Source organism: Mixophyes fleayi, chromosome 7 (genome assembly GCF_038048845.1).
Source record: "Mixophyes fleayi isolate aMixFle1 chromosome 7, aMixFle1.hap1, whole genome shotgun sequence".
NCBI classification, from domain to species: Eukaryota; Metazoa; Chordata; class Amphibia; order Anura; family Limnodynastidae; genus Mixophyes; species Mixophyes fleayi.
In genome coordinates, this window is record NC_134408.1 from 37,656,250 (window position 1) to 37,681,467 (window position 25,218).

Here is a 25,218-nt window from a genome sequence, read left to right on the forward strand (position 1 = left end):
TTCTCTAGCTGCTTCTCAAAAAGTCTAATTAGGGCAATCACTTGACTCAAGCTAACCATGTCTGCACTCTCTTCACAGATGACTACTTCGCTGAACTAATGTACATTCCCCCTCAAATTCTACTCTTCTTGCAGCTGCTGCATTCTCCTACATGCTGTTGCGCAATCCCGAAAAATAATCCTAAATATTTCAGAACACAGACAGCATCTCTTGCATGTTATTGTATTTTTTAAAAAGTTCTGTACCACCAAGTTTATTGTGTGAGCAAAACAGTAAATGTGATGGAATTCCCCCGCAGTAATGATCTAACAATATTGGTGGCATTATCAGAAATCACATATCCTCAGGAGAGTCCATGCAGCATAAGCCATGTCGCCTTCAAGACTTCTCCCGTGCTGCTCCCCACTTATGGAATTCCCTACCACGCTCAATCAGACTTTTCCCCAGCCTTCAAATCTTTAGATGCTCTTTGAAAACCCATCCTCGATAACACTATTTGTTGGGTATATCAATACCATATATTTCAGATTACGGAAGGGACAAACATTGTCTGTATCGATACATACTCATCGAACAACTTCTCCCAACCATCCAAGAATAGTTTGGTGACGGACAATGCCTTTTCCGGCTTGATGGAGCACCTTGCCATAAGGCAAAAGTGATAAATTTTGGGTCCATGGCCAGGAAACTCCCCAGACCTTGATCCCATTGAGAACCTGTGATCAATCCTCCAGAAGCTGAAGGACAAAGACAAACCCACAAATTCTGACAATGATAAAATGATAAACTCCATTTATTAGGCAAAAATCATCGGCCATCAGTCAGTATGTGGCTCAGACGTTGACTGACAGCATGCCAGAGCGAACTGCAGAGGTCTTCATAAAGAAGGGTCAACACTGCAAATATTGACTCTTTGCATAAACTTAATGTAATTGTCAGAAAACCTTTAACACTTATGAAATGCTTGTAATTTTATTTCAGTATACCATAGCAACATCTGACAAAAATGTCTAAAAATACTGAAGCAACAAACTTTGTAAAAAACAATACTTGTGTCGTTCTCAAAACTTTTGGCCATGACTTTAGATAACTTTCCTGTCCATCTCCTGTCCATCTCTCATCTAACAAGGTTTCCCAGCAGAACATTGTAAAGAGCATCAAACTGCATCCGCTGGCTTGCCTTCTTCCCATAGTGCATCCTGGTACCATCTGTTACAGGTAAACAATGCACATGCATCCGACCATCCACATAATGTAAAAGAAAACATAATTCATCAGACCAGGCCACCTTGTTCCATTGCTCCATGGTCCAGTTCTGGTCCTCACGTGCTCATTGTAGGCACTTTTGGCAGTGGACAGGGGTCAGCATGTGCATTCTGATCAGTCTGCAGCTACACAGCTCTATACTAAGCAAGCTGCGATGCTCTGTGTGTTCTGACACCTTTCTATCATAATACACTTTTGTGAGCCACTAAAAGAGCTGCTTTTTTGATTGTATATCAGCTACTTGGAATCAGTAGTTGGTGGGAAGTGCTGGTCCTCTATTGCCATTTGGAAGCTCTTAGGGGACCTCTTGGTTTTCTTGGACTTGTAGACTTGTTGGCTCTGCTAAACAGTAGCTCTATTAGACCCCCGTGGTCCTACTCATATCATGTCTGGATCAATTGGGTATTAATTGCGGGCATCATAATTTTCCTATAACTTGCACTGGTTTTCTTTAAACAATTTGGGGTTATTGAACACTGGAGTGTTACTGGGTTAAGGTAGAAGGTTGGTGAGCACTGGGTGTTATTGTTTGATATATATATATAAGCTATTGTTTGCAGTTATCTGTAATAAGGATACAGTTGTATCCACACCTTTTCTTTGCCTGTGTGATCCTGAGCCACTAGATACCAGGACTTGCCTACTCTGACGTCCTTGTATCCTTGTATCGTAAATCAGGCATAGCCTGTGGTCAATTTATTTTAGGCCATTGTCTATTACCCCGCTGAGCGTCCCGGCCGTCTCCTTAGTGACCGGGACGTCACTTCCACCAGCTGGTCCGACCGTTGCCAAGACAACGGACGGACGCTGAGTCCCTGCACAGCGCGCCCTGGCAAACAGGACAGCCGGGCGCAGGCGCTGAAATCTCCCCAGCCTGTGGGCTGATAAATGTGGCTGTGTTTAATTAGTCCAGGCATGTGTATTGTTACAGGGCTTAGCCCTGATTGGTTGCTCTATGTATTTAAGGCAGGGAGGGCTTAGCCTCCCTGCTGGTTATAGCGTTTCTGACCCAGTCTTGCTGACCTGCTCTGTTTGCTGTACCCTGTTCCGTGGATACTCTGTTGGATTTCCTGTGTATGACCCCTGCCTGGACTTTGGACTCTGCCTGTTTGCTCGTGACTCTGATCCTTTTGGCCTGTGACCCTGACCTTTGGCGTGTTTATTGACTACCCTGCTTGCCTGTGACCCTTGACCTCGGCTACCATTTGACTATCTGCTGCTTTCTACCCAGTCTCTTGGCCTGCCGCTGTGGTTCAGCATTACCAACCCACACTACACCTGGAGCTAAGTCCTGGGGGCATCTGAGTACCGGTGAGCATATCCAGCTCTGAGGGGAAAGCGGATGCTATAGGTGAAGACCTCCGCCATCTAGTTCTGTTGGTTGGTGATCTGGCCAGCAGCCTAACAGCCATAGCCTTTGGGTACGCTGGCCCTGTTATATGGCAGAAGGTCAGTCCCTGTTCTTTGAGAGACTGCGCCCGATCTGATATCCCATTTTTTTGCCCATGTCCCCAGTGGCTATTTTGAAACTTGGTCACTTAGAGACCTGTAAATTCTCCTGTTCTATTGTGTCTCTGAACCCATTAGTTAGGCTCCCATTAAAGGTAGATTTTTAATATTTTATCATGTGAATTTCCTTTCTGTTTTTTACTAGGCAGTATGTAATTGTGGGTGTCTTAGATTAGAATACTTCACTACACCTAATGTTAGAGGTTAGTATTGTGCAGCATCCCGCTGTCAATAGGATGAGGGTGTTACTGTTGTTGTTGTAGTTAACACTAGAGTGGGTGGTACATACTTGTAATGATAGACAGATCTGTGGGAGGATTGTTGTATTTCGTCTCTTTCCTAGACACCATTCTTGGGCGTCTCAGACAACCATCAGTTCCGTTTCTCTCTTGGTTGGGACCTCACCATTGGTGAGTAAACTATTTGGGTGGGAGTCTACTCTATCACGAATATCTGCAGCCCTGCACCTGAGCCCCAATCAATATTGAGGTGTCGGCAACAGGAATAGAGTGCAGTTTCCCTACTTCCGCCCATCACCAAGGACATTCACTCCCTCCACACTGTACTTCTCCTTTAGTAATTGTTGCTGTCTTTCCCCTAGACCAAAGCATTGTGTAGAACTGTTGCTGAAGGTGTTTGGCAGGTGGACCAGTCGTGAGCAGGTAGGCCCCTTTACCAATGCATGAGGTGTGGCTTCTGAGAAATACAAATCAGCAACAAAGAGCTGACACAGCCCCTGTTGGAGAACTAGCAAGACTGATCCCTGTTAAGTAACTAGTATTCCCCTCATCCATATGTCCCTGCTTCAATCTATCTCAAATCCTGCAACAAGATGGAGCTTCCTCTTTTGCTGCTTCATATCCACCACACAACTCTGCAAATTCCTACACTGGCTCCCAATATGTTCCAGCATCCAATTCAAATTACTCACCTTCACCTAGAAATCCCTCAACAGCACCACCGCTTCATACATCTGAAATTTCATCTCAAAGTATTCTCCTTCATGTTCTTAAAACTGCCTCTCAAACGTCCCGCCTAACCCATATGATTACACTCTCCTTAGTCTGAAACCCATCTCTTTGTTATGGCCAACCCTACTCCACCCTATACAACTCACACAGGTACACCCTCCTTGCTGTTCCAGTCTGAGCCACATTCACTCCTCTTGTCTCTATTTGATTTTAGATTTTTTTGTTTTTTGTCTTTAAAAAGTTCATAATTTAAAATTTCTTTATCTTTCTTTTGAATTTATGAATTCATATTTACCATCCCCAGGGCTGATGCCCTAGAGCATCGAGTTCTTCCTCTGTTAATTTAAAATCCTTGGAGGTCCAGAGGGTTGCTTAGAGTCCTTGCAAGACTGAAAAACTATGTATAATAAACTTCCTTCCCCCTCTCCTTTAACTACTCTCACCTTGTCCAGGTGTAACAAAATAGGATGGACTTCGTTGTCTGCACCCCCTTTTCTTCATGTCACTTGCATCGGGCCGCCTAGCGACCATCCTCCCTTATCCCTCTTCGGCGCTATTGCTGCTCCTGCGATTCCTTCTATTCTGCCCTTTTCACACTAGATTGTAATTTCTCTCACAGGGAGGATTCTACCTACCCTTTGTTTTCACTTCTGCATTTATTTTATTTACCTTTTATGTCGCTGTTTTATGTATGTCCTGCTTTCTCCACGATCCTACACAGAAGTGCACTGCAGCATCCTACAAATCAATAACTTGGGGCCTGATTCATTAAGGATCTTAAATGAAGAGGATCCTTATTTCAGTCTCCTGGACAAAACCATGTTAAATGCAAGGGGTGCAAATGAGTGTTCTGTTTTACACATAAGTTAAATACTGACTGTTTTTTCATGTAAAGCATACCCACATCATCCACCAACTGAAGTAAATAACATAAACAGAATGGTGTAGAATGGAAGCCTCACATGATAACAGGCCACCTAGGGAACAAAGGGCGCCCTCCTTTATAGTGTGTTGGTGGCTCAGGTGTCAAAAGGGTAGGATTATTTAACCGAAGGCATCTGGCCACAATTCTCTCTAGGCTGCCAGATGCAAGAACTACACAAGTTAAATGCAGAAGCCCAATGATAATTTATTAATTCTACTAATCAAAGTGGTTCCTTTTCTGAGACATTCTTATTTTTTATATAAAATAAAACCGCAATACTAATAAAAACTACATCTTTTATTAATGTATCATTACTGGAAATACATAGTAACATAGTTGATGAGGTTGAAAAAAGACACCAGTCCATCAAGTTCAACCTATTTTGGATCTCCTGCGATCCTGCACTTATATTTGAAATTAATCCAGAGTAAGCAACCGCCAATCTGTATGAATTGTGAAAAATCCCCCCAGACTCAATATTGCAGTCCTATTTTTACCCTATATCCACTACTATCCTTCATTTTAATTAACGGTCGTATCCCTGGATACACCTTTCCGCTAAAAATTTGTCTAACCCTTTCTTAAGCATATCTATTGAATCTGCCATCACATCCTTCCCTGGCAATGAATTCCATATCTTGACTGCACTTACTGTAAAGAACCCCTTTCTTTGCTGGTTGTGAAATTTCCTCTCCTCTAACCTTAGGGGATGACCACGTGTCCTGTGTATGATCCTTGGGTTAAAAAGTTCCCATGAAAGCTCTCTGTATTGACCCCTAATGTATTTGTACATAGTAATCATATCTCCCCTTAGACGCCTCTTTTCTAAAGTAAACATGCCTAAACTGGCTAACCTTTCCTCATAACTTAATGACTCCATACCCTTTATCAATTTTGTCGCCCTTCTCTGAACCCATTCTAGTTCCAAATTATCTTTTTTATAGAGTGGTGCCCAGAACTGTACTGCATATTTAAGATGAGGTCTTACCAATGATTTATACAGTGGCAAAATTACACTATCTTCCCTTGCATCTATGCCCCTTTTTATGCATGCCAATACTTTGTTTGCCCTTGCAGCTGCTGCTTGACATTGAGCACTATTGCCAAGTCTACTGTCTACAAGCACTCCCAAATCCTTTTCCATTATTGATCCTCCTAAATTAATTCCATATATTTTATATAAATATATGTTTGTTTGTTTGTTTTTTTTAAAAAAATGTCCTATATTTTGTCCCATGTCAGCGCCCAATGTGGGTGAATATAGACACAGAAACAATTTCAGCACAATCAAATTTAAGTCATCCCAATACATCTTGGTTATGCTTTAATGGGAATATATAGGATATGGGTACAGAAGGTGACTTTCGATTTTTTTAGGATTGACAATATATACCTTTTAGAGACGGAATATAATGTACTGTAGACCACCAGTTCATGGATAGAGCAAGTGGCAGACAAAAGCAGACAATGCAGTAACCAGCTGTCAGTGAGGCACCTGTAGAGAAGGACAAAAACAAAACAAGTCTTTTATAAGGTCTCCCATTTTATTGCTTTGTTAGTTTCTCAATTAAGTTAGAAGATTTACACTATGCTTTAATAGGAAAATTCTTTTAACGTGCAATAGGTACAAAGGTCTTTTTTTTTTTTTTTTTTTAAATGTGCATTTGTCGTCATAAAATTACTTCATATGTTTCCTTTTTTAACATGGAAACCCATTTAAGTCCCTTGTGCCACGTAAGCAGTAATGTATATATGAAAAAAAAGAATTATAAAAATACGAGTCAATTGACATAAGGACAGTCTTGGAGTCCAGAGGTTCAACAAGAAAATAAAAATTATATATTAAATTATAAATGGGGCATCTTCCCTATAAATATGCATCTTCCCTATAAATCAGCGGCACCCACACATTACAATCAGGAATTGTCCCACACTAGTACATATATCACACACTATATACACTATACACTATATCACACTAGCATTGTCTCCCTACATAACATATAACAGCAAAACACTATATCCCTGTACTATTACTGGGAATTAATACAGTACTTAAAATGACAAAGCCCTATGATGGTAGCCCATCATTTCCAATATCCCAAGTGTAAATACAGGATGGTCACACAGAAGCTGAGCGGCTCTCTAGTTACTACTTACACTGCGAGACAGGTGAATGAGCAGCTATGGTTGTAGTTTGTGTGGTGAACAGTTCTGATTTTTTACTGTTTGTCCTAATGCCCTCTAGTGCCAGACTGAGGCTCTGCAGCTGTGTGGTGTTCAGCAGCATACGCTGGGATTCCGTAACCATAGCTCCATTTTCAGGTCCAAGGTGTGTAATCTGCTCTGGTGACAGTTCCTTTGAAAAGCAAATGATGTGGTCAGTTTTCCTTTATCTCTACCCCAATACTATGCATTGTAAGTGCTCACTACCATGTTATACTGTGACAGTTATTTATAAGGGAGAAACAGCTAAAGTAAAGCTAAGTAAATTGTGTTTAATAATGGTAAGAGATGGCTCAGATTACATACACCCCCAAAACTGCACAGCTGACCACTATGTGTGGTTTTCATTTATTGTTATATTGTTATTTCATCATCATCATCATCATCACCATTTATTTATATAGTGACACTGATTCCGCAGCGCTGTACAGAAAACTCATTCACTTCAGTCCCTGTTCCATTGGGGCTTACAGTCTAAATTCCATAACATACACACACACACACACACACACACACACACACACACACAGAGACTAGGGTCAATTTTGATAGCAGCCAATTAACCTACCAGTATGTTTTTTTTTGGAGTGTGGGAGGAAACCAGATCACCCAGAGGAAACCCACGCAAACACGGAGAGAACATACAAACTCCACACAGATAAGGCCATGGTCGTGAATTGAACTCATGACCCCAGTGCTGTGAGGCAGAAGTGCTAACCACTGAGCAACCGTGCTGCCCATTATTTCATTATTTCACTTTAAAACAGTAGGTGTTTTATGAAAGTGCAGTTCCTGAGCACAACAACTATCTTGCAGCTCTCATATGCTTTTTTCTACATGTTATATATAGTCCTGACACATTACAGTTAATAATCACTATGAAAGCTGCATATTGTTATGGCAAGAGCAACAGAAATAATACAATGCCCTAGAAATGCTTCCTGAGGTCCGCCTATAGCAGTCCCCTTTCCTAGGAACACAATATGTTCTAGAGTACTAGAATAGGCTTCTTGGGTCAAAGGTTTGCCCAGCATACAACAAAAGAAGGTCCAACTGGGACCCTAACCGCCCTGGCCAGGATCCAACTGGACCACCTTGCGTTGGTTTCTTCCCAATCGGTCCGGATGTGTCCGAATGCATAACCAGACAAACAAATAGACCAATGAATTTTATATAGATTTGTTGCCAGTACTGCACAAGAATCTCCACTCTCCTCCAGGCTGCCCACTGTTTTTGGATGTTGGGTCTATTTTATAAATATTAATAATTTACATTGACTCATATCTTCAGCCCATTGTGACAAAATTACCACACTATCTTAAAGACATCACTGTTTGTTTCTGTAAAGTAAATGCTATGTTTACTAGATCTCCTTTATGTGCACCTTTGATGTAAGTAGCCTCTTTATCAGTGGTTGACCCTCACTGCTCTATTCCTCTATCCTCTCTGTAGAAGTGTTTTGCCTGGCAGAAACAAACTTTTGCACATTCATTAACTGACCAATGATGTAACTGAATTCCTTATGTGTTCCTTTGAATGTTTACTCACCAAGAATAACCTCAAGTTTTGGACGTTTTTCCTCTCTATTTATAGGGAACTGCTATGTGTTCCTCTGTGGCACCAAGATATGTCAACAACTTGAGTACTCTTAGGGGGGTATTCAACACGGTATTTATGCGCAATATTACCGTATTAACGGTAATATTTTTCGAGCGCGGGCTTTGCGGCGATCCCGCCGTCAATTAAATACCCCCCTAAGAGTACTCAAGTTGTTGACATATCTTGGTGCCACAGAGGAACCCATAGCAGTTCCCTATAAATAGAGAGTAAATTTTAGGAATGTTAGGAATATTCAGAAACTCAACATGTGAAATTGCAGTGTTTGACCATCTTACCAAGTCAAATGTCACTTCCTCACCAGACAATGGACCTCTGCATTGCTACTGTGAAAAAACACAAGATACCAACTCTACACTGGTCTATAGATTTATACACACAAGAGAGCTTTTAAGAAAATTCTGTGTCCAATTGTTGATACTGACTCTCCATAGCATTTATAAGATATTCTGATTAAAAAATTCTACCTACATTTAATAAACAACATGTTGGGAAAATAACCTAAAAATGCATGTCACACAGGCTAGTGAGCCCAACAAAAAAAAAGAAAAAAGGAACATAATGTTTACCACAAAAACAAACCATACTTTTTGTTTGTGTTTGAGGATCTAGACCTGTCAGCCAATCAAAAATGTTCTTTTCATCCAAAAAACTCATCACTGCAAACACAAAAAGTTATTTCCGGTGCTTCAAAATAACTAGGGGGAGTGGAAGCCAAAACTCATCCCGTGATTTAATGGTTAATAACCTGAAAAAGATTGCCATACCCAGTAAGTAGCGATGCAAATCTTCATTTGTATTGAAAATAAGTGTAAATGTTATTAGACATTTGTCAGCGGTCAGTCATAAGAAGACATCTTCAGCAAAAATTAAAGTGTTCATCAAAGACTTCAGGTTTGGGCATCTGAAAGCTCATGCTTTTTTCCAGAACATATTTTTGTATATAGCTTCACAGACTTTAGTCCACCCCACAAATTCATCAAGGACAAGGGGCCAGGAGTCATTTTCGTCATAGTTGGTAAGATCATCATGGAAAGGCCGGCTAAGTTCTAACACCATATTCCACTAGTCTCTTCTCATATAGTAGTATTCCCATTGGTCCAGAAACTGAAAAAACTAAGAAAATAAGGGCCACCTGCTTCTTAGAAGTGCCTACATGGATATCTATAACTTGCCGGGCTTTGTCCCTTACAAAATCAAAAGCATATTGGTAAATACTCTTAAAGGTGGTGTCATCATTCAGTTGAGCGAGTAGATAATCAAATTTACATGCAATTTCTCTCTGCAGTCACATTGTAATGAGGTCATTCCATTTACCCATTCCTCCTTTGTGAAAAATCATTTGTTTGTAGCCTCTTGTTTCCAGGCCAGAATCAACATAATTATGTCATTTGATTCAACGCCAATTTCTTCACAAAATTTTCCAATACTTCTGGGCCCAATAATTTCATCTGGACCTGCGTGCTCATGAAGCCAAGCCAGGCATTTCTTGCTCATTATTCTATGTGATGCTCTTCTACATTTCTTTAGGTCCACTTCATCAAATAAAATAGGTCCATGAAGATTTATAGTCTAAGGGGAATTCCCACGCTGTCATGGGAAACCCCATAGACCAGTGGTTCCCAAACTTTCTCAGTTTGGGGCACCCTTAGGGTCACCATAATTTTTCCAAGGCACCCCCAATCAAAATGACGTAAGATGTATTTAGACCCCTTCACCATCACATTGTGCCCCTTCATCATATCACTGCCCCTCTTCGCCATCTCTCAACCTGTGTCTCCCTCTTCATCAGTTCTCACTATGTCCCTCCTTCAGCGTCTCTCTCTGTCCCTCCCCTTCAGCATCTCTCTGTCCCCCCCTTCAGTGTCTCTCACTGTCCCCCTTCTTCAGCGTCTCTCTCTGTCCCCCTTCTTTAGCGTCTCTCTGCCCCCCCCTTCAGCTTCTCTCTCTGTCCCCCTCCTTCAGCGTCTCTCTGCCCCCCTCCTTCAGCATCTCTCTGTCCCCCTCCTTCAGCATCTCTCTCTGTCCCCCCCTTCAGCATCTCTCTCACCCCATTCAGCATCTCTCTCTGTCCCCCCTTCAGCGTCTCTCTCTGTCCCCCTCCTTCAGCGTCTCTCTTTCTCCCTCTCCTTCAGCGTCTCTCTCTGTCCCCCCCTTCAGCATCTCTCTCTGTCCCCCTCCTTCAGCATCTCTCTGTCCCCCTCATTGAGCGTCGCTCTCTGTCCCCCTCCTTCAGTGTCTCTCTGTCTCTCTCCTTGAGCGTCGCTCTCTGTCCCCCTCCTTCAGTGTCTCTCTGTCCCCCTCCTTGAGTGTTGCTCTCTGTCCCCCTCCTTCACCGTCTCTCTCTGTCCCCCTCCTTCAGCATCTCTCTCTGACCCCCTCCTTCAGCATCTCTCTGTCCCCCTCCTTCAGCATCTCTCTGCCCCCTGCCCCCTTCAGCGTCTCTCTCTGCCCCCCCCTGCAGCATCTCTCTCTGTCCCCCTTTTTCAGTATCTCTCTCTGTCCCCCTTCTTCAGCATCTCTCTCTGTCCCCCTTCTTCAGCATCTCTCTCTGTCCCCCTCCTTCAGCATCTCTCTGTCCCCCCCTTGCAGCATCTCTCTGCCCCCCCCTCCTTAAGCGTCTCTCTCTGTCCCCCTTCTTCAGCGTCTCTCTCTGCCCCCCACCCCCCTTCAGCGTCTCTCTCTGCCCCCCACCCCCCCCTTCAGCATCTCTCTCTGTCCCCCCCCTCAGCATCTTTCTGTCCCCCTTCACTCTCCTTTCTTTTACTTACCTTCTTTCTTCATGTTCCGCTGTCTTCTGTCCTGATGTCCTCTTTGCTGCCGCTCCTCACTGACACTGTTGGACGTGATCACGTCACGCCCGGCAGTCAGTGAGAACAGCGAGGAGGAGGAGGAGGCACTGGATGGGTATGTTTGGGTTTTTTTTTCTTCTTTTTTTGGAGTGCGATCGTGGCACCCCTGTGACAGCGCTGCGGCACCCCAGGGAGCCGCGGCACACACTTTGGGAACCGCTGCCTTAGACTATGAATAGAGCTTGTGGCTCTGTTAATTCCATTTGCAATGGGTTGCTTGTATTAAATACAAGCAACGTAAACGACGTCAAGCATGTTACGGCTGGATTTACAAATTGGGGGTCTTCCTGACCCGAGGAACAAAAGACTGCAATCAAGTTGGAATTACAAAATAGGGGTCCTTCTGACCCAAAGAAAGAAGACTTCAAGCCATGTGGAATTACAAAATGGGGGTCTATGTGACCCGAAGAACAGAAGATATTTTCATGTATGGACAATTTGAATCTACAAAAAATTTAGAACATCTTCATGGACCTTTATTGAAATTACAATTTATTTTGGACATGGGTTTCAAGCAATTTTGAATTGATGCTGACAAAAGATGAAACATCAGATTGGTGAGTATATGGGGATTTATTATTTGTAATAAATATAAGTGGTACTAAAGAGGGTGTTTTTTGTATTTATTGGGGTTTTATTATTATTATCAAAATGTTGTGCTTTTTACGTGGGTGTTGTGGATTATTTAACTTTTTTGTGGAACTACAGGTCGCAGCAAGGCATGGGTGTCAGGGATGTTACACTTGTTGTTCTCCAAGTACCAGCATGACCTGGCTGCCATGGGTATTCTGGTGCTTGTAGTTCTACAAAAAAATGGGCTTTAGGTTATCAAAAAGGAAAGATCTAATCAGTCTAAAAAAAACATCCCTGGGGTATACGGCTCCGATAAACTGCCGATTCTAGTCATTTTTTAAAACTGCAGTTTGTTACAAACAAAGCCCATCAGGTCTTGTCTTTAATACAATTGCTGTTTTAAAACATGACTACAAACCGCTGAGAATCAGCACTTTGTCATAAACGCCGCTTGATAAATATATCCCCTTGACCGTGTTTTATGAGGGCACCTAATATCATGTTTTAATGAAATTAACAGCATAAAAACGAAAAAAAAAGACATTCTAGAAATCAAAAATAGCCAAATTTAGGATATTTTTGGAGATCCGTCACTTTTTTTCATATAAATGAGGAAAAGACATTTGCAATAATTCAGTTAAAGCTGATCACATTTGGAGCCACTTTTCGCCTTTCAGGCAATAGCTTCATAAAAGGAAATGTGCCCCCCTGAAACATTGCCTCAATATATGTCACCTTTACCTCATAATAATCTCAGAATTGAGCTTCAACTGTCACTTCGATCTCTACAAGAGGTGACAATATGTCAACAACCCTGGACTGGACTTTTCACTGCTGTGACTTATATCAAATAATAGTACAAATCCCAGTGTTGTACGATTCACAAATGGGGCCCACACTGTGGATGTACAGTACATACATTTTGGGAACTGACCCCCGTGTTAAGCAGTTCTGCAGGGATCCCTTCCACCAACATTATCTGAAAAAAGCCACTGAACCATGTAGTTATTTAAGCAGTGGTTTTAGCTCTGAATAACGGGTACATTTTATATGGATTGAAAAGAATTGAATGCAGCACCTGATTGGTCAATCCAGTACTGCGTGTAGCCAGGGGGATACAGGGAATACAGCAGTATGATGTGCAGTATGGCGCTAAACAGCAGAACGGGGCCCCACCATCCCTGTGCCCAAGCAAATGTATTAGGGGAGGGGGCCTCCACAGTGAATTAAGGGATGTAGCGGTTGGCATTTCTATGTAATTTAGGATGCGGCAGCGAGCCCCCTTGTGGCAGCATGTCTGCCTCCATTCCCAAGATGTCAGGGCCCCACAGCTAGCAAGACGACAAAGAGAGGTAGATAAATTACTTCAGGGGTTCGATGGAACCACGGATGCAGGGGATCACTGTAGAGAATGATGGGGGAGGGCGATTTTTAGGTACAGAATGATTTAAAAATGAGGGTAGGGTGAGAGAAGGAAGGAGGGGGGCTTGCCTCTTACATTGTACTGGGCCCCTCAATTTCTGGTGGCAGTCCTGCGTGTAGCACACACCTCCTTTCTAAGTTTGACTAGAACAGCTCCAATTCTCCAGCAGTGTAATCTCATCTTCTCCACACTGGTAAACCATGCAGTATGGTGGACATTTATAGGTTATAAATATAAAAAACATATAAAACTTCATGGAAAAAATTACTTTCAAATTGTTACCTTAAATGTATGCTCTGATATCTGTTTAATAACTGCAGGTTGGATATAAGGCATTAGTCTTGGATCAAGTGCCTTGAAATCTTCTTTACTGAATCCAGCTTAAAAAGAGAGAAGCATACAACAAGACTATTTGTAATCACCAGCAAAACCTGCATCTACATATTTCCTGTTCAGCTCTGACTGGGAAAAATTAAGTATAGTTAGAACCATATACCGCTCTGTGATCACTCTAAGTGCTCTCGGTATTACATTTATAAATCCTTTTATTTCCAGGAAAAAGCAGCAACAGTAGCTAGGGGAGTGTGACCGCATCTACCTGCAATGTAGCCAACATCATTCAAAACAAAATGGTTCCACTTTTCAGGCTTTCCATAAATCATCTCTGTCTTTTTCTTAAAAGCTTGCAAAACGTTCAGCTGGCAAGGAAAGGATCCAACTCTTGAAATAATGGTGCTGAGAAAGAAAGGTAAAATATCAGACAACAGTTTTCTGAATTCACTAACATCACTGTGGCATAGTGATACCTCCATACAATGGAGGCAGCCATTTTGTGTTGCTAAACCAATAGTCATGTGAATGCAGCTTATCTTATCCCTGTGTTAGCCAGCAGTATCACTAGTTCCTGAATTGATTGACCACATTAGTATTCAAGAGATGTATCACTGTGATTAACCCCTGTACTAAATCACCTCCCTCCCCACTAATATTAATTTGGGGGGTTTACTTCCCTGGGGACCCCAGACATTGGCTCTATTTAAAAGGCGCCCAGCAAGCATATAACACCAGGCTCACTGCCGATCACCTTCAGCAATGTTCTGGGAGGGTACAAGGTGTTCATCCAATGAAAACATGGTTCTCTTGAGAATCACCAGGTTTTCAGCTTCATCCCTTTGTTAATGGGAATGCGAATAAGTGGGAGACTTGTAGTCTATACTGCATTGTGGGGTCACCAAAAGTTAAAAGATTTTGGTATAGGGTCTATGCTATGATTGACAAAGACTAGGTACACACTGGAGGTTTTTCAGCCGATTATTGGGCCAATCACCCAATAGACGACCACTCGGTCACATATCGCGTTAGTGTGTATAATCACACAATGACTGACAATCGTTTCAAAGTGCCGATTGTTGTTTCATTTGGTTGGTCGTACTGTTTAATAATCTCGTTCCAATCACCTTTCGATCATGTAGTGTATATGCACTCACTATCACAATCTCTTTTCAGCCGATGCCGGCAATGAACATGTCCTGGTGACTAAATGTAGAGAGTGCTGAATATGGAATAGTTTGTTCTTTCGTTCTGAGACTGAATATTTTGTTTCGGAGTCACAGAAGCTAACAACATGTGGATAGCTATAACAAGGCGGTTTTAATCAGTGTGGCAGGAATGAATGAATGAATAAGTGACTATTGTGCTGTCTATCTCTTAATGACTAGAGGACCGAAGAAGAGCACAGATCTGAAGGTAAATTCTATGTAATGTGCATGCATGGATCACACGACAGGTCGGCCCTTCAGTCGTAGGAACAATCGTTGTAGATAACAGATTGATCGAAAAATTCTCCAGTATGTACCTAGCTTTAGACTAGGTAAATCACCCTGCAAGGCACCACTCAACAAAAATATGAATGAAATGAAACACCAACCCTGTAATTCAGATTGGTGTGTGTATAAATACATACACCAATATATATATATATATACACATTATATATATATATATATATATATATATATATATATATATATATATATAATTAAATCATATTGTTAATTAACGTGGTATTACAATAATTTAAGATTTGTGTGTCATGAATAGATGGATCATGTGCCTCTCGGCAGCTCACAGCACCCCATAAAGGATGGGAACCACTGGACTATATGGAGGTGACTTATGCATGGACAGACGATGCTAGTATTGGCAAAGATGTGATTTCAGTTATCCATCTATATTTCAGGGAGACCTACCGGAACTCCAATGTGTTGATCTGATCTACCTGCGCAGGATCAGCGGCACATATACAGGCTCCCAGTCCAGCCAACTGAAAGCTCTTCAAGTCTTTTATTGACCTTGCAGAATCATTCAGAAACCCATGAAGTATGGACTTTGCCTGTAAAGTTTAGAGTACGAATTGATAATATTGTTACAACTGTACCATTATGATGTACGATTTTTTTTCGTAAGAAATCCAGAAAGATTTCCTTAGAGACCTATAATTGGCTAATTCCACTAACATGCCACTAATAGAACAGCCACTAGGCTCTCATGCACCTGATCCAGGTGATTGAGAGAAGAGTAGTAGAATGGGGCGGTGAGAGTCAACACAGACTCCATCCAGCTCTTCTTGGTTTCTGCCACCTAAGAACATTCACTATAGCACCTGGTGGATAACATGATCACGTTCAGAAACCTCACGTGTGGCAGAGGAACATCAGATCACATTATGAGTATAGACCACTAGTATAAAATGTTCACACAGGTGAAAAAGTAGGTTTTCTGTGGCTGTCACAAATCATGGCAGCTGTAGTACCCTCTACAGGTACAACATCATAGGGCTACTTAGGATGTGTAGACAGTTGTCAATGAGGTATAAATCACATACATTTGCTACACTAGTTACCAGTTTGGCAGAGCTGGATTGAGGCTTTGAGGGCAGGGGCACTTAAGAGTGTTAGCATTCAGGGAGAGAGGTGCTTACAATCCCAATTTTGAGTCACATGGGTCTGAATACACGACAAAACTATTCCCCTCTAAATTAATAATGGTTCCCCCTTAATGGTTGTAATTAATAATATCAATTTATAGGTTCACAGCAGGTGCTTGAAAGGGCGGGGTTACCCAGAAAGGAAAAACATACAGAGAAAAATCCCTCAGCGACACTGCTGTGAGCCAGTAAAAGAGCTGCCTTTCTACTTGTACTTACAAATGCAGAATTCTCAGTTACACACATTTGCAAATGTATGGTAAGCCACCCGCCCCGTCAAGGCGCTTCTGCTAATAGGGTGGTCCTAACGCTAAACAATGAGAGTCCCCACAAGTTAACCAAACTCTCAGAGTCCTTGTGTAATGGTACAAATTATAAAGCTGCACATACTGACAGCCCCAAAGGGGTGTTAGACCTGTTAATGGTCCCATTCCCTGCACCCCTTGTAGTTATGTAAATACTTCATCCATAGCCATACCTATAAAATAGTACAGCAACCCTGAACAAAGAAAATAGCCATCTCCCTTTGTATATGTGGATTTGTGATAATTTAGATTCCAGTTATGAGTCCTTTATTAACTAGGATGTGTGTTTTAGCTGTACTGTTGCTTCTTACACCAAAAATAAATCATATATAGTTTTCTATTTTTATTGTACACAGCAATAAGTATATAAAACATATGGCAAAAGACTTACCTGAAGAACAGTCCACTCTGTCTGCTGGGTTAGTGCGGCCACCATATCTATAGAAGACAGGTCCAGCTGGTCCAGCTCACTGACACTTAGAGCGGTGGCGATACGTCCCAGTGACGTCACATGATAACTTTTCCAGTCTGAGAGTGGCCCCCAAACCTTTTAGAGTAAGGTTTCAGTATGCCAGAAATAGACAACATTCATTAATATTGAATCAGTTTTTAAATAATAATAATTCTTTTACACAGTACAAATAATTTTATGAAATAATTTGAAATAAATGTACATTTGTGGTGTAGTAAAACAATTGTCTAGTACAATCCCATGATGCATTTAGATGAAACTCCTGTGGGAAATCTCTTGTGTATTATTCTTTTCATTCCATGAAGTATGCTTGGTATAAGGAAAGACGTTACTAGCCACAACAAACTGAACTTTATTCAATGTTGTATTTCTCATACAACAGTAATAGGGCTTATTGTTGTATTCAGGGCCGCCGAGAGGGGGGGGGGGGGGGGGGGGAGCGGGAACATTTTACCCGGGCCCGGCCATGCCAGGGGGCCCGGGCCGGGCCCTCACTACTAGTTTTTACTTTATTTTTTTTTACATTATTTTCTTGCAATATTTCTTCTTTTTTTTCCGTCTCGTTCGTTGGTGGGGGGAGCTGGAAGAATAAAAGAACAATATATACTCACGTGATCGCGGCGCCGGCGTCCCTCCTATCCTCTCTGCTCCATTCACACTGACTGTTGGGCGTGGCGTTATCAAGTCACGCCCGACAGTCAGTGTGTGAATGGAGCAGAGAGGACCAAGCAAGTAGAATGAAGAGAAGACAGAAGAAAAGAAAAGAAAGAAGCTAACAAAAGGTAAGTAAAGAAACAGAGAGACAAGGGGAGGAAAGCAGAAAGGGACAGTGCTATAAAGAAGGGGGAGAGAGGCAGAGAGTAAAAAAGCCCCCTGAAGGATGGCACAAGCATTTTCACTTATGCATGAAGTTGACATGATGTGACTCTCGAGTATTGCCTTCAGAATGAGATGTGAAATAAGGACTTAGTAATCTGAAATACACACATAGCTATGCTAAAAGCATGTTTTCAATGGTCTTGTTTTATCTTTTAACATAGATGTCTACCTTTCAGTATACTCTATAAAACACCAGACATATAAAAATTCAAACACACAAAAGAACAGCGTTGTAAGAAATAGCTATAAATATTGATTAGCTAACAATCACTTTCCCTAATAAAGATAAGGGATTGGTTCTTAAAATAAAAACATATTTTAATGCATATCACCATACATAAAAAATATATAAAAAAAGAAAACATGATTCTACATAAAAAAAACAACAACATACTATAGGTGCTGTGACCAAGGCTCCTTAATACTTGCTCCCAGGGCCGCCGAGAGGGGGAGGGGGGGAAGCGGGTTTTGCAATTTTTTTTAAGTTACTCGACTATGAGGGGGGCCCCGCGAATTTGTTGTACCGGGGCCCTGAATTCCTCTTGGCAGCCCTGGTTGTATTGTGCACAAATGTATGTCATTTACCTAAGATATACATGCCTATTCTCCCGGAATGTCCAGGAGACTCCAGAATTTCTGGTAGAGCCAGACAGAGTATGTCATCCTCTCTATTTCGTGAAGTGGGTTTGATTATGATATCAACTAGGGCAATAATGTGTGGCGTCTGTATGTTCTCCCTGTGTTTTGGTGGGTTTCCTATAAGTGCACTGGTTTCCTCCCACAGTCCAAAGACATGCTGCCAGGTTAACTGGCTTCTGATAAAAATAGACCCTAGTGTGTGTAGGGAATTTAGATTGTAAGCTCCAATGGGTCAGGGACTGATGTGATTGATCCAAAAGTCTCGGGAAAAACACTGCATAATTTTGTGGCGCTCAATAAACAATAATAAATAAATAGATAATAATAAATGTCCTTTTTTTCGTCACAATAGCACAAATAAGAAGAAAAGAGTGGTGGGAAACTAAAAATGTATCACATTCATGACTGGCTCCCTAGATTGTCCTCAATCTGATCCTTTCATTGGATAGATAATTCATATTACCTATATAGAGGTTTGAGATCTAGTACCCAGAATGATTGGGACAAAGGGGTAGGGTGTTTTACTAATATTTCATCATCATCATCACCATCATCATTAATTTATATAGCACCAACATATTCCGTAGCGCTTTACAATTGGGGACAAACACAGTAAACTAATAAACAAACTGGGTAAAACAGACAAAGAGGTGAGAAGACCCTGCTCGCAAGCTTACAATCCATGGGACAATGGGAGTTTGACACATGAGGTTAAGTCTACATTTTGCATTTCGGCCCAGCCAGACTGCAAAAGTAAAAGTGACTCATAAGCTAAATGATCCTGTCACACAATTTTGGTCAGGGGGTAATTGTCTTGTGTGAAATTGTGTAACAGATGGTAATAGGGTAATGTAGTGAGGTTAAGATGGTGGTTGAGGAATATTATAAGCTTGCCTGAAGATGTGGGTTTTCAGAGAACGCTTGAAAGCTTGTAGACCAGAGGAGAGTCTTATTGTGCGAGGGAGAGAATTCCATAGAATGGGTGCAGCCCGAAAAAAGTCCTGTAACCGGGAATGGGAGGATGTAATGAGGTTGGATGAGAGACGCAGATCTTGTGCAGAACGGAGTTGCCAAGTTGGGAGATATTTTGAGACAAGAGAGGAGATGTATGTTGGTGCAGCTTTGTTGATGGCCTTGTAGGTTAGTAAAAGTATTTCATATTGAATTCTATATCTGAATATTTGAAGTACCATGCCTAAAATATATAGTACATTACATTTAAAAATGACCTGTTTTCCTATATAGCCCCTGACATTTTCCTCTTGAAATTGCTTAGCAGCTCTAATAACTGTGACTGTAGTGAAATGGTGGTTTATGACGTCGAGCAGAAGTAAAATGTCCTATCTTCCTCTTTGTAAGATGGTTTGCAGAATGAGAGATTCCACGTATGTACTACAAATCACTACTACTGAGACATAGAATTGGGCTGTCAGTATACAATTGAGAAAACATTTACTGTACCATTGTTGCTTTGTCCTTCAATACTACAAGCTGAGACTGATTGAAGCTTCTCAGACGACTGAGTATGTGAACACATTTGGTAAAGCTGTCCGTGGTCATACACTGCAATTCTTTGGAAGACCAGAAGGAATTGGCTTCACCCAATATCATCATAGAACCAGCAGATGGAGCTGTGGTGTCTATACACCCTGTGAAACATGAACATGTATGATCTCACTGGAAAGACTAATTTATTCAGTTATTGACAGTATATACATAGTAAATGTTTTTTTCACTTAGGAAACAAATTAATTTTTGAACAATTGTACTAACCTCTCATTAATGCTTATCACAATGGATACCCACGCATGAATCACATTATGTAACACAAACATCTGGGAAGCTTAGCAGCAGGGGGGAGTAACTGGCTTAAATACTTGATTGGCTCATGTGATGTCCTCTTTAGCCATACAAACTATAATTAGCCCTCACACCTTAGGTCTTTTTGCATGGGTGCCTGGTCCAGCTATTAGTCCAGGTAATGTAATTAAATAAAAAACCAGTACATCACAAGTTCAGAAAGTTCCAGTGGTTAATCCCATTTATCGGAACACGTGGGGGTATATTTATTAAACTGCGGGTTTCAAAAAGTGGAGATGTTGCCTATAGAAACCAATCAGATTCTAGTTATTATTTATGTAGTACTTTCTACAAAATGACAGTTAGAATCTGATTGGTTGCTATAGGCAACATCTCCACTTTTTCAAACCCGCAGCTTTAGTAAATATACCCCTTAATGTTGCATTAAACAGACACTTTCTGAATTTGTGAAGGTGTGCTGGTTCTTCATTTAAATATGTCCTCTTGTAACGTACATCCCATTACTGCCAAGCATCCTGGTCATGTTGCATTAAATAATGTGATTCGGTTGGGGTATTGAGCCCCTTTAATATGTAATTAAGGCAAAAAACAGCACTGGTCTGTTCTCTAATTCTGTATACATTAATACTACTTCCCTGATGGATAAATTCTTCCATAGTTTTAAAAGGGGCTAGCATAAAATTATCTTCATAGCCGCTACAACAAACTGTTTTACCTCACTAAGACATACACTTCTTACCCATGGTTTGTAGACAGCAGAGCAATACTTTAGCCTCTCACCTTAGACATGGAAATATGTATAGAGAATGTGTGTCAGGCGCCGTCTCCGCACTGACACTTGGTGCAGGAGACAGACGCCTGCACCTTCTCGGCAGCCGCGTCCTGTTGCCTAGTAGCGGGACGCTATTTCCACTCACCTGTCGGCAGTCAGCATGTCTGACCACCAAAATCTCCCTAACCCAATCAGGATGCACCTTATGGTATATAAAGCAGCCTCTGACACATGTCTAGTGCCAGAGTATTGGTTCACTCCTGCTCCAGCGTTTCCTGAACTTCTGATCCAGTGTTCTTCGGTTCTGACGCGGCTTCCTGTGACTATTCTCCTGTGTTTAGTTTTGGTACCTTGCTGCCCGGCTGGTTTGACTATTTGGCTTGACCTGACTTCTCTCTGGATCCACCCTGTGTACTGCGCCCCTCGGTTGGCTCTGACCTGGATTGCCTGACTAAGCCTGTCAACTACTGTCGCTACACCGGTGACTGTCTTGGAGAACCGCGACCTGCATAACCTCTGCAGCTAAGCCCAAACCCCCCTGCGGGGGTTCCTGGTGAATACCGGGGGTATGTTAGACTCTGCGCCTCCCTGTTCAGTTGCGCCAATACCGGTTAGCGGCCATCTCTGCAATTCCGTGACAATGTGTTTATGTAATTTAGGGCCCAGAGTGTGCAGACAAAAGTAATTGAAGCATATAAACAAAATAGAGCCTATTCATAGTGATGTGTATAATCTATATTTAATAAAAAGTATCTGGGGGTATATTTACAAAACTGCAGGTTTGAAAAAGTGGAGATGTTGCCTATAGCAACCAATCAGATTCTAGTTATCATTTATTTAGTACATTCTACAAAATGATAGATAGAATCTGATTGGTTGCTATAGGCAACATCTCCACTTTTTCAAACCTGCAGTTTAGTAAATATACCCCCTGGAGTAACACAGAGCGATTTAAAGGTACATACATCATACCTCCCAGCCTCAACCTCTCAACTCATACATGGTCACCCATCCAAAATGGGGGTGTGATAGCATCAAGTTGGGGTCTGTGGCCACACCACTGGGGACATGCCAGCCACTTCTAGACCGCCCCAAAAATACCTCCTAAAACCACCTTTGAATTGCCTCTGTAGCATGCAGCACCGGCTCACCATGGCGAGCAGGGGCACATCTGTCAGTGAGTTGGGACAAATGTGCCAACCATGCAACGGCAGGACAGTCCCCTCAAATTGGGACAGTCCTGCTGAAATCGGAACAGTTGGGAGGTTTGATACTTATATGTGTTTTGATTGGTTTTTAATGTTAAACACTTGAACAAAATGAGTTCCAATGAAAAACATTGGGGACTATTCTATAAAGGAAAAGAATCTGCAAATGTTCTTAAATACTTTTTTTGAAGGAACGACTATAGAATTTTTACACTATATTCTATTAAAATGGTTTTATTATTGCCAACTTTTGACATCTCCTCCGGGATCCCTGGGGGCGTGGCCACATGGGTCATGTCATTAGACCCCGCTCCCTCAGCTGCCCATTACCATTTTCAGCCTACTGCATCGGAGGGGGTGGGGGGGACAAGATTACGCATGGCCACGCCCCCAGGACCCTGTGAATCGCTACGGTAAGCCCCACTCCCACCCACTTCCCTAACAAAGTTGGTAGAATGCGGGAGGTAGCTCTGCTCTTCCGAGAGTCCGAGAGGACTCCCAGAAATTCGGGAGAGTAGGCAACTATTGGTTATGCGCAGCTGCACACCTCCCGGTAGCGCAACATCATGAATTTCCCTTCGCACCCCATAGGGCTGCAAAGGGAAATCCGCGATGTTTCGGTACTGTATTGATACTTTATGTGCACAGACACGCGTAGCCACAATCTGTCGTCTTACCTGAATATGCCCCTTAAAGTCAGCAATACAAACTAGGGACTGACTGTGTCGCTAAAGTGTGTCAATTGTGTAAATGTGCTCTGTATTACTCCAGGTTTTTCCTTCTACCTTAACAGAGACATCAGCTAACGCATTTCATACTGAGAATATTTCTCTGTTCCCGAACCTAGCGCTGACTTTCTGGCAGAATTAAACTGGGCTTGATAAATGATTTGATATACAACAAGCCTGTTACACCAATGAGCATTCTAAATCCAGGTTCGTATCTCCAACATGATATGTTAAAGCATTTATAATATGCATCACTTGAGTTCACTATAACATTTCTATACGCCACCTTTGTGTGTCCCTGTGATCAATCGTTGTTAGAATTGCTTTGTTGTTGGAAAATATATTATCAAATTATGCAAGATTTGTCTAAGGTGAGTGAATGAAAAATCTGTTTACCTTTTCAAGGTTAAATCAATCGGAAACACTTTGTGAAGTGAGCATTTGTTTACTATAAATATAATTTAATATTGCGTACACAGTAAAAAAAAAAAGTTAAATGATAAAAATACACAATATATTTTCTCTGTAGAAAACAATGTTGATTTAGATCCATCAGCTAGACCTCAGGACACAATTTCTCTTTTCAGATCTGAATAGCTCAGGTTATTTAATATCTGAAAAGACATTTGTTTGATCCCACGCAGACAATGAGGCTTTTGAATACTGGAGAGAAGAAAGGAAATGGCCATTATTATATTTACAAATTAAAACTAAGAGGAAGGATGACAACGTTTACCTGCTGACTGCTCGGGCATTGCACTGTCAGTACTATGTAACTGAATTTCATCAAATAGGGCCGATAGCATCTCATCACTGTGAGGAATTCCTACTGCTTCCGATAACATCTCCGATACTAGATTCTGGAACTTAATACAGGATTCCGGGTTAGGAGTATAAAGGAGTAAAGGAGACGAGAGCAGGTGTAGAATATAATATTCACCAGTGGTTAGGAATATTTCATTCACTTGACTTTAGTAAACTTGATTGAAAACCGCCAACAAAACCACCGAAAAAGCAGTGGTGTATACAAACCGTAATTTAGAACATTTCCCCTCACCTTCTGGACAGCCACAAATTGCTTATCATTACAGTTAATGGTCTATATATACATACATATACACAAACACACACACACATATATATATATATATATATATATATATATATATATATACTCACACATACATACATACACACATACATACATATACATATATATATATATATATATATATATATATATATATATATATATATATATATATATACTGTGGCAAGAGCCCGCTACTGCAGAAGCACACGCGTACAACTTCTTCCTTTTTATGGTTCTTTATTTTCAGGATGGTAATAATGTTTTGACACCGTATACTTGCACAGCAATTATGGAGACCCTGAACGCTTACTATACATAGTCCAGCTCTCTGTCCAGATCAGCCAGCTAGCCCAGCGTTGATCTCCCTGAACAATGAAACAAGCAGGGTTTTATACCTGACACTCCTCCCACAGGCCTAGCTTGATGGACAGGTGACACACCCACCTTCTCTTTAAAAGGAAACGCCCATCCCTGGCTCTGTTTAGACTATCAGACCCACCCTGTCTGTTTGCTGAGAGGAAGCAGCTTTTAAATTATGTAAGTAAAGCAATTTTAAACTACACATATGTTTTTACCTGGTTTAATCTCCACCTAGGTACATAACTGTGCCAATGTTTTACTCTACTTCCCTGCTTTCTCTGCATATTGCCAGCTAAATGCCTCCTTTGTTACAATACATATATATATATATATACACACACACATATACATAATTATATATATATATATATATATATATATATATATATATATATGCCCCAATTCTCCATGTCTCAGGTTTGGTAAGTATGAATTAATCAATAATAAGGAATAGGTAAAACTTACTTATCAAAAGAGTTTACATTTATGCCCATCATAAAATATACAATTCTAAAAGTTGGTGGACCAGTGTTATTTGGCGCCCATCCTATTCTGCTGGCACTGATGCCCATATTACTTTTTACAACCCAATC

At 41.3% G+C, this 25,218-nt stretch overlaps 1 protein-coding gene and 1 pseudogene across 1 annotated transcript in view; both read right to left on the reverse strand.

Moving 5' to 3' along the window:
- Window positions 1-5,693: 5,693 nt before the first annotated feature.
- Window positions 5,694-25,218, reverse strand: part of OTOA (otoancorin) — a 46,122-nt gene continuing 26,597 nt past the window's right edge. The window contains exons 14-21 of the mRNA XM_075179687.1: window positions 23,909-24,038; window positions 20,105-20,292; window positions 17,045-17,200; window positions 15,612-15,754; window positions 13,961-14,097; window positions 13,645-13,742; window positions 6,832-7,030; window positions 5,694-6,166 (exon numbers count right to left, since the gene is read on the reverse strand). Of these exons, the coding sequence (XP_075035788.1) occupies window positions 6,045-6,166; window positions 6,832-7,030; window positions 13,645-13,742; window positions 13,961-14,097; window positions 15,612-15,754; window positions 17,045-17,200; window positions 20,105-20,292; window positions 23,909-24,038 (1,173 nt within the window). The 3' untranslated portion in view covers window positions 5,694-6,044. The remainder of the gene's footprint in view (window positions 6,167-6,831; window positions 7,031-13,644; window positions 13,743-13,960; window positions 14,098-15,611; window positions 15,755-17,044; window positions 17,201-20,104; window positions 20,293-23,908; window positions 24,039-25,218) is intronic.
- Window positions 9,427-10,011, reverse strand: LOC142098019 (DCN1-like protein 5 pseudogene; annotated as a pseudogene).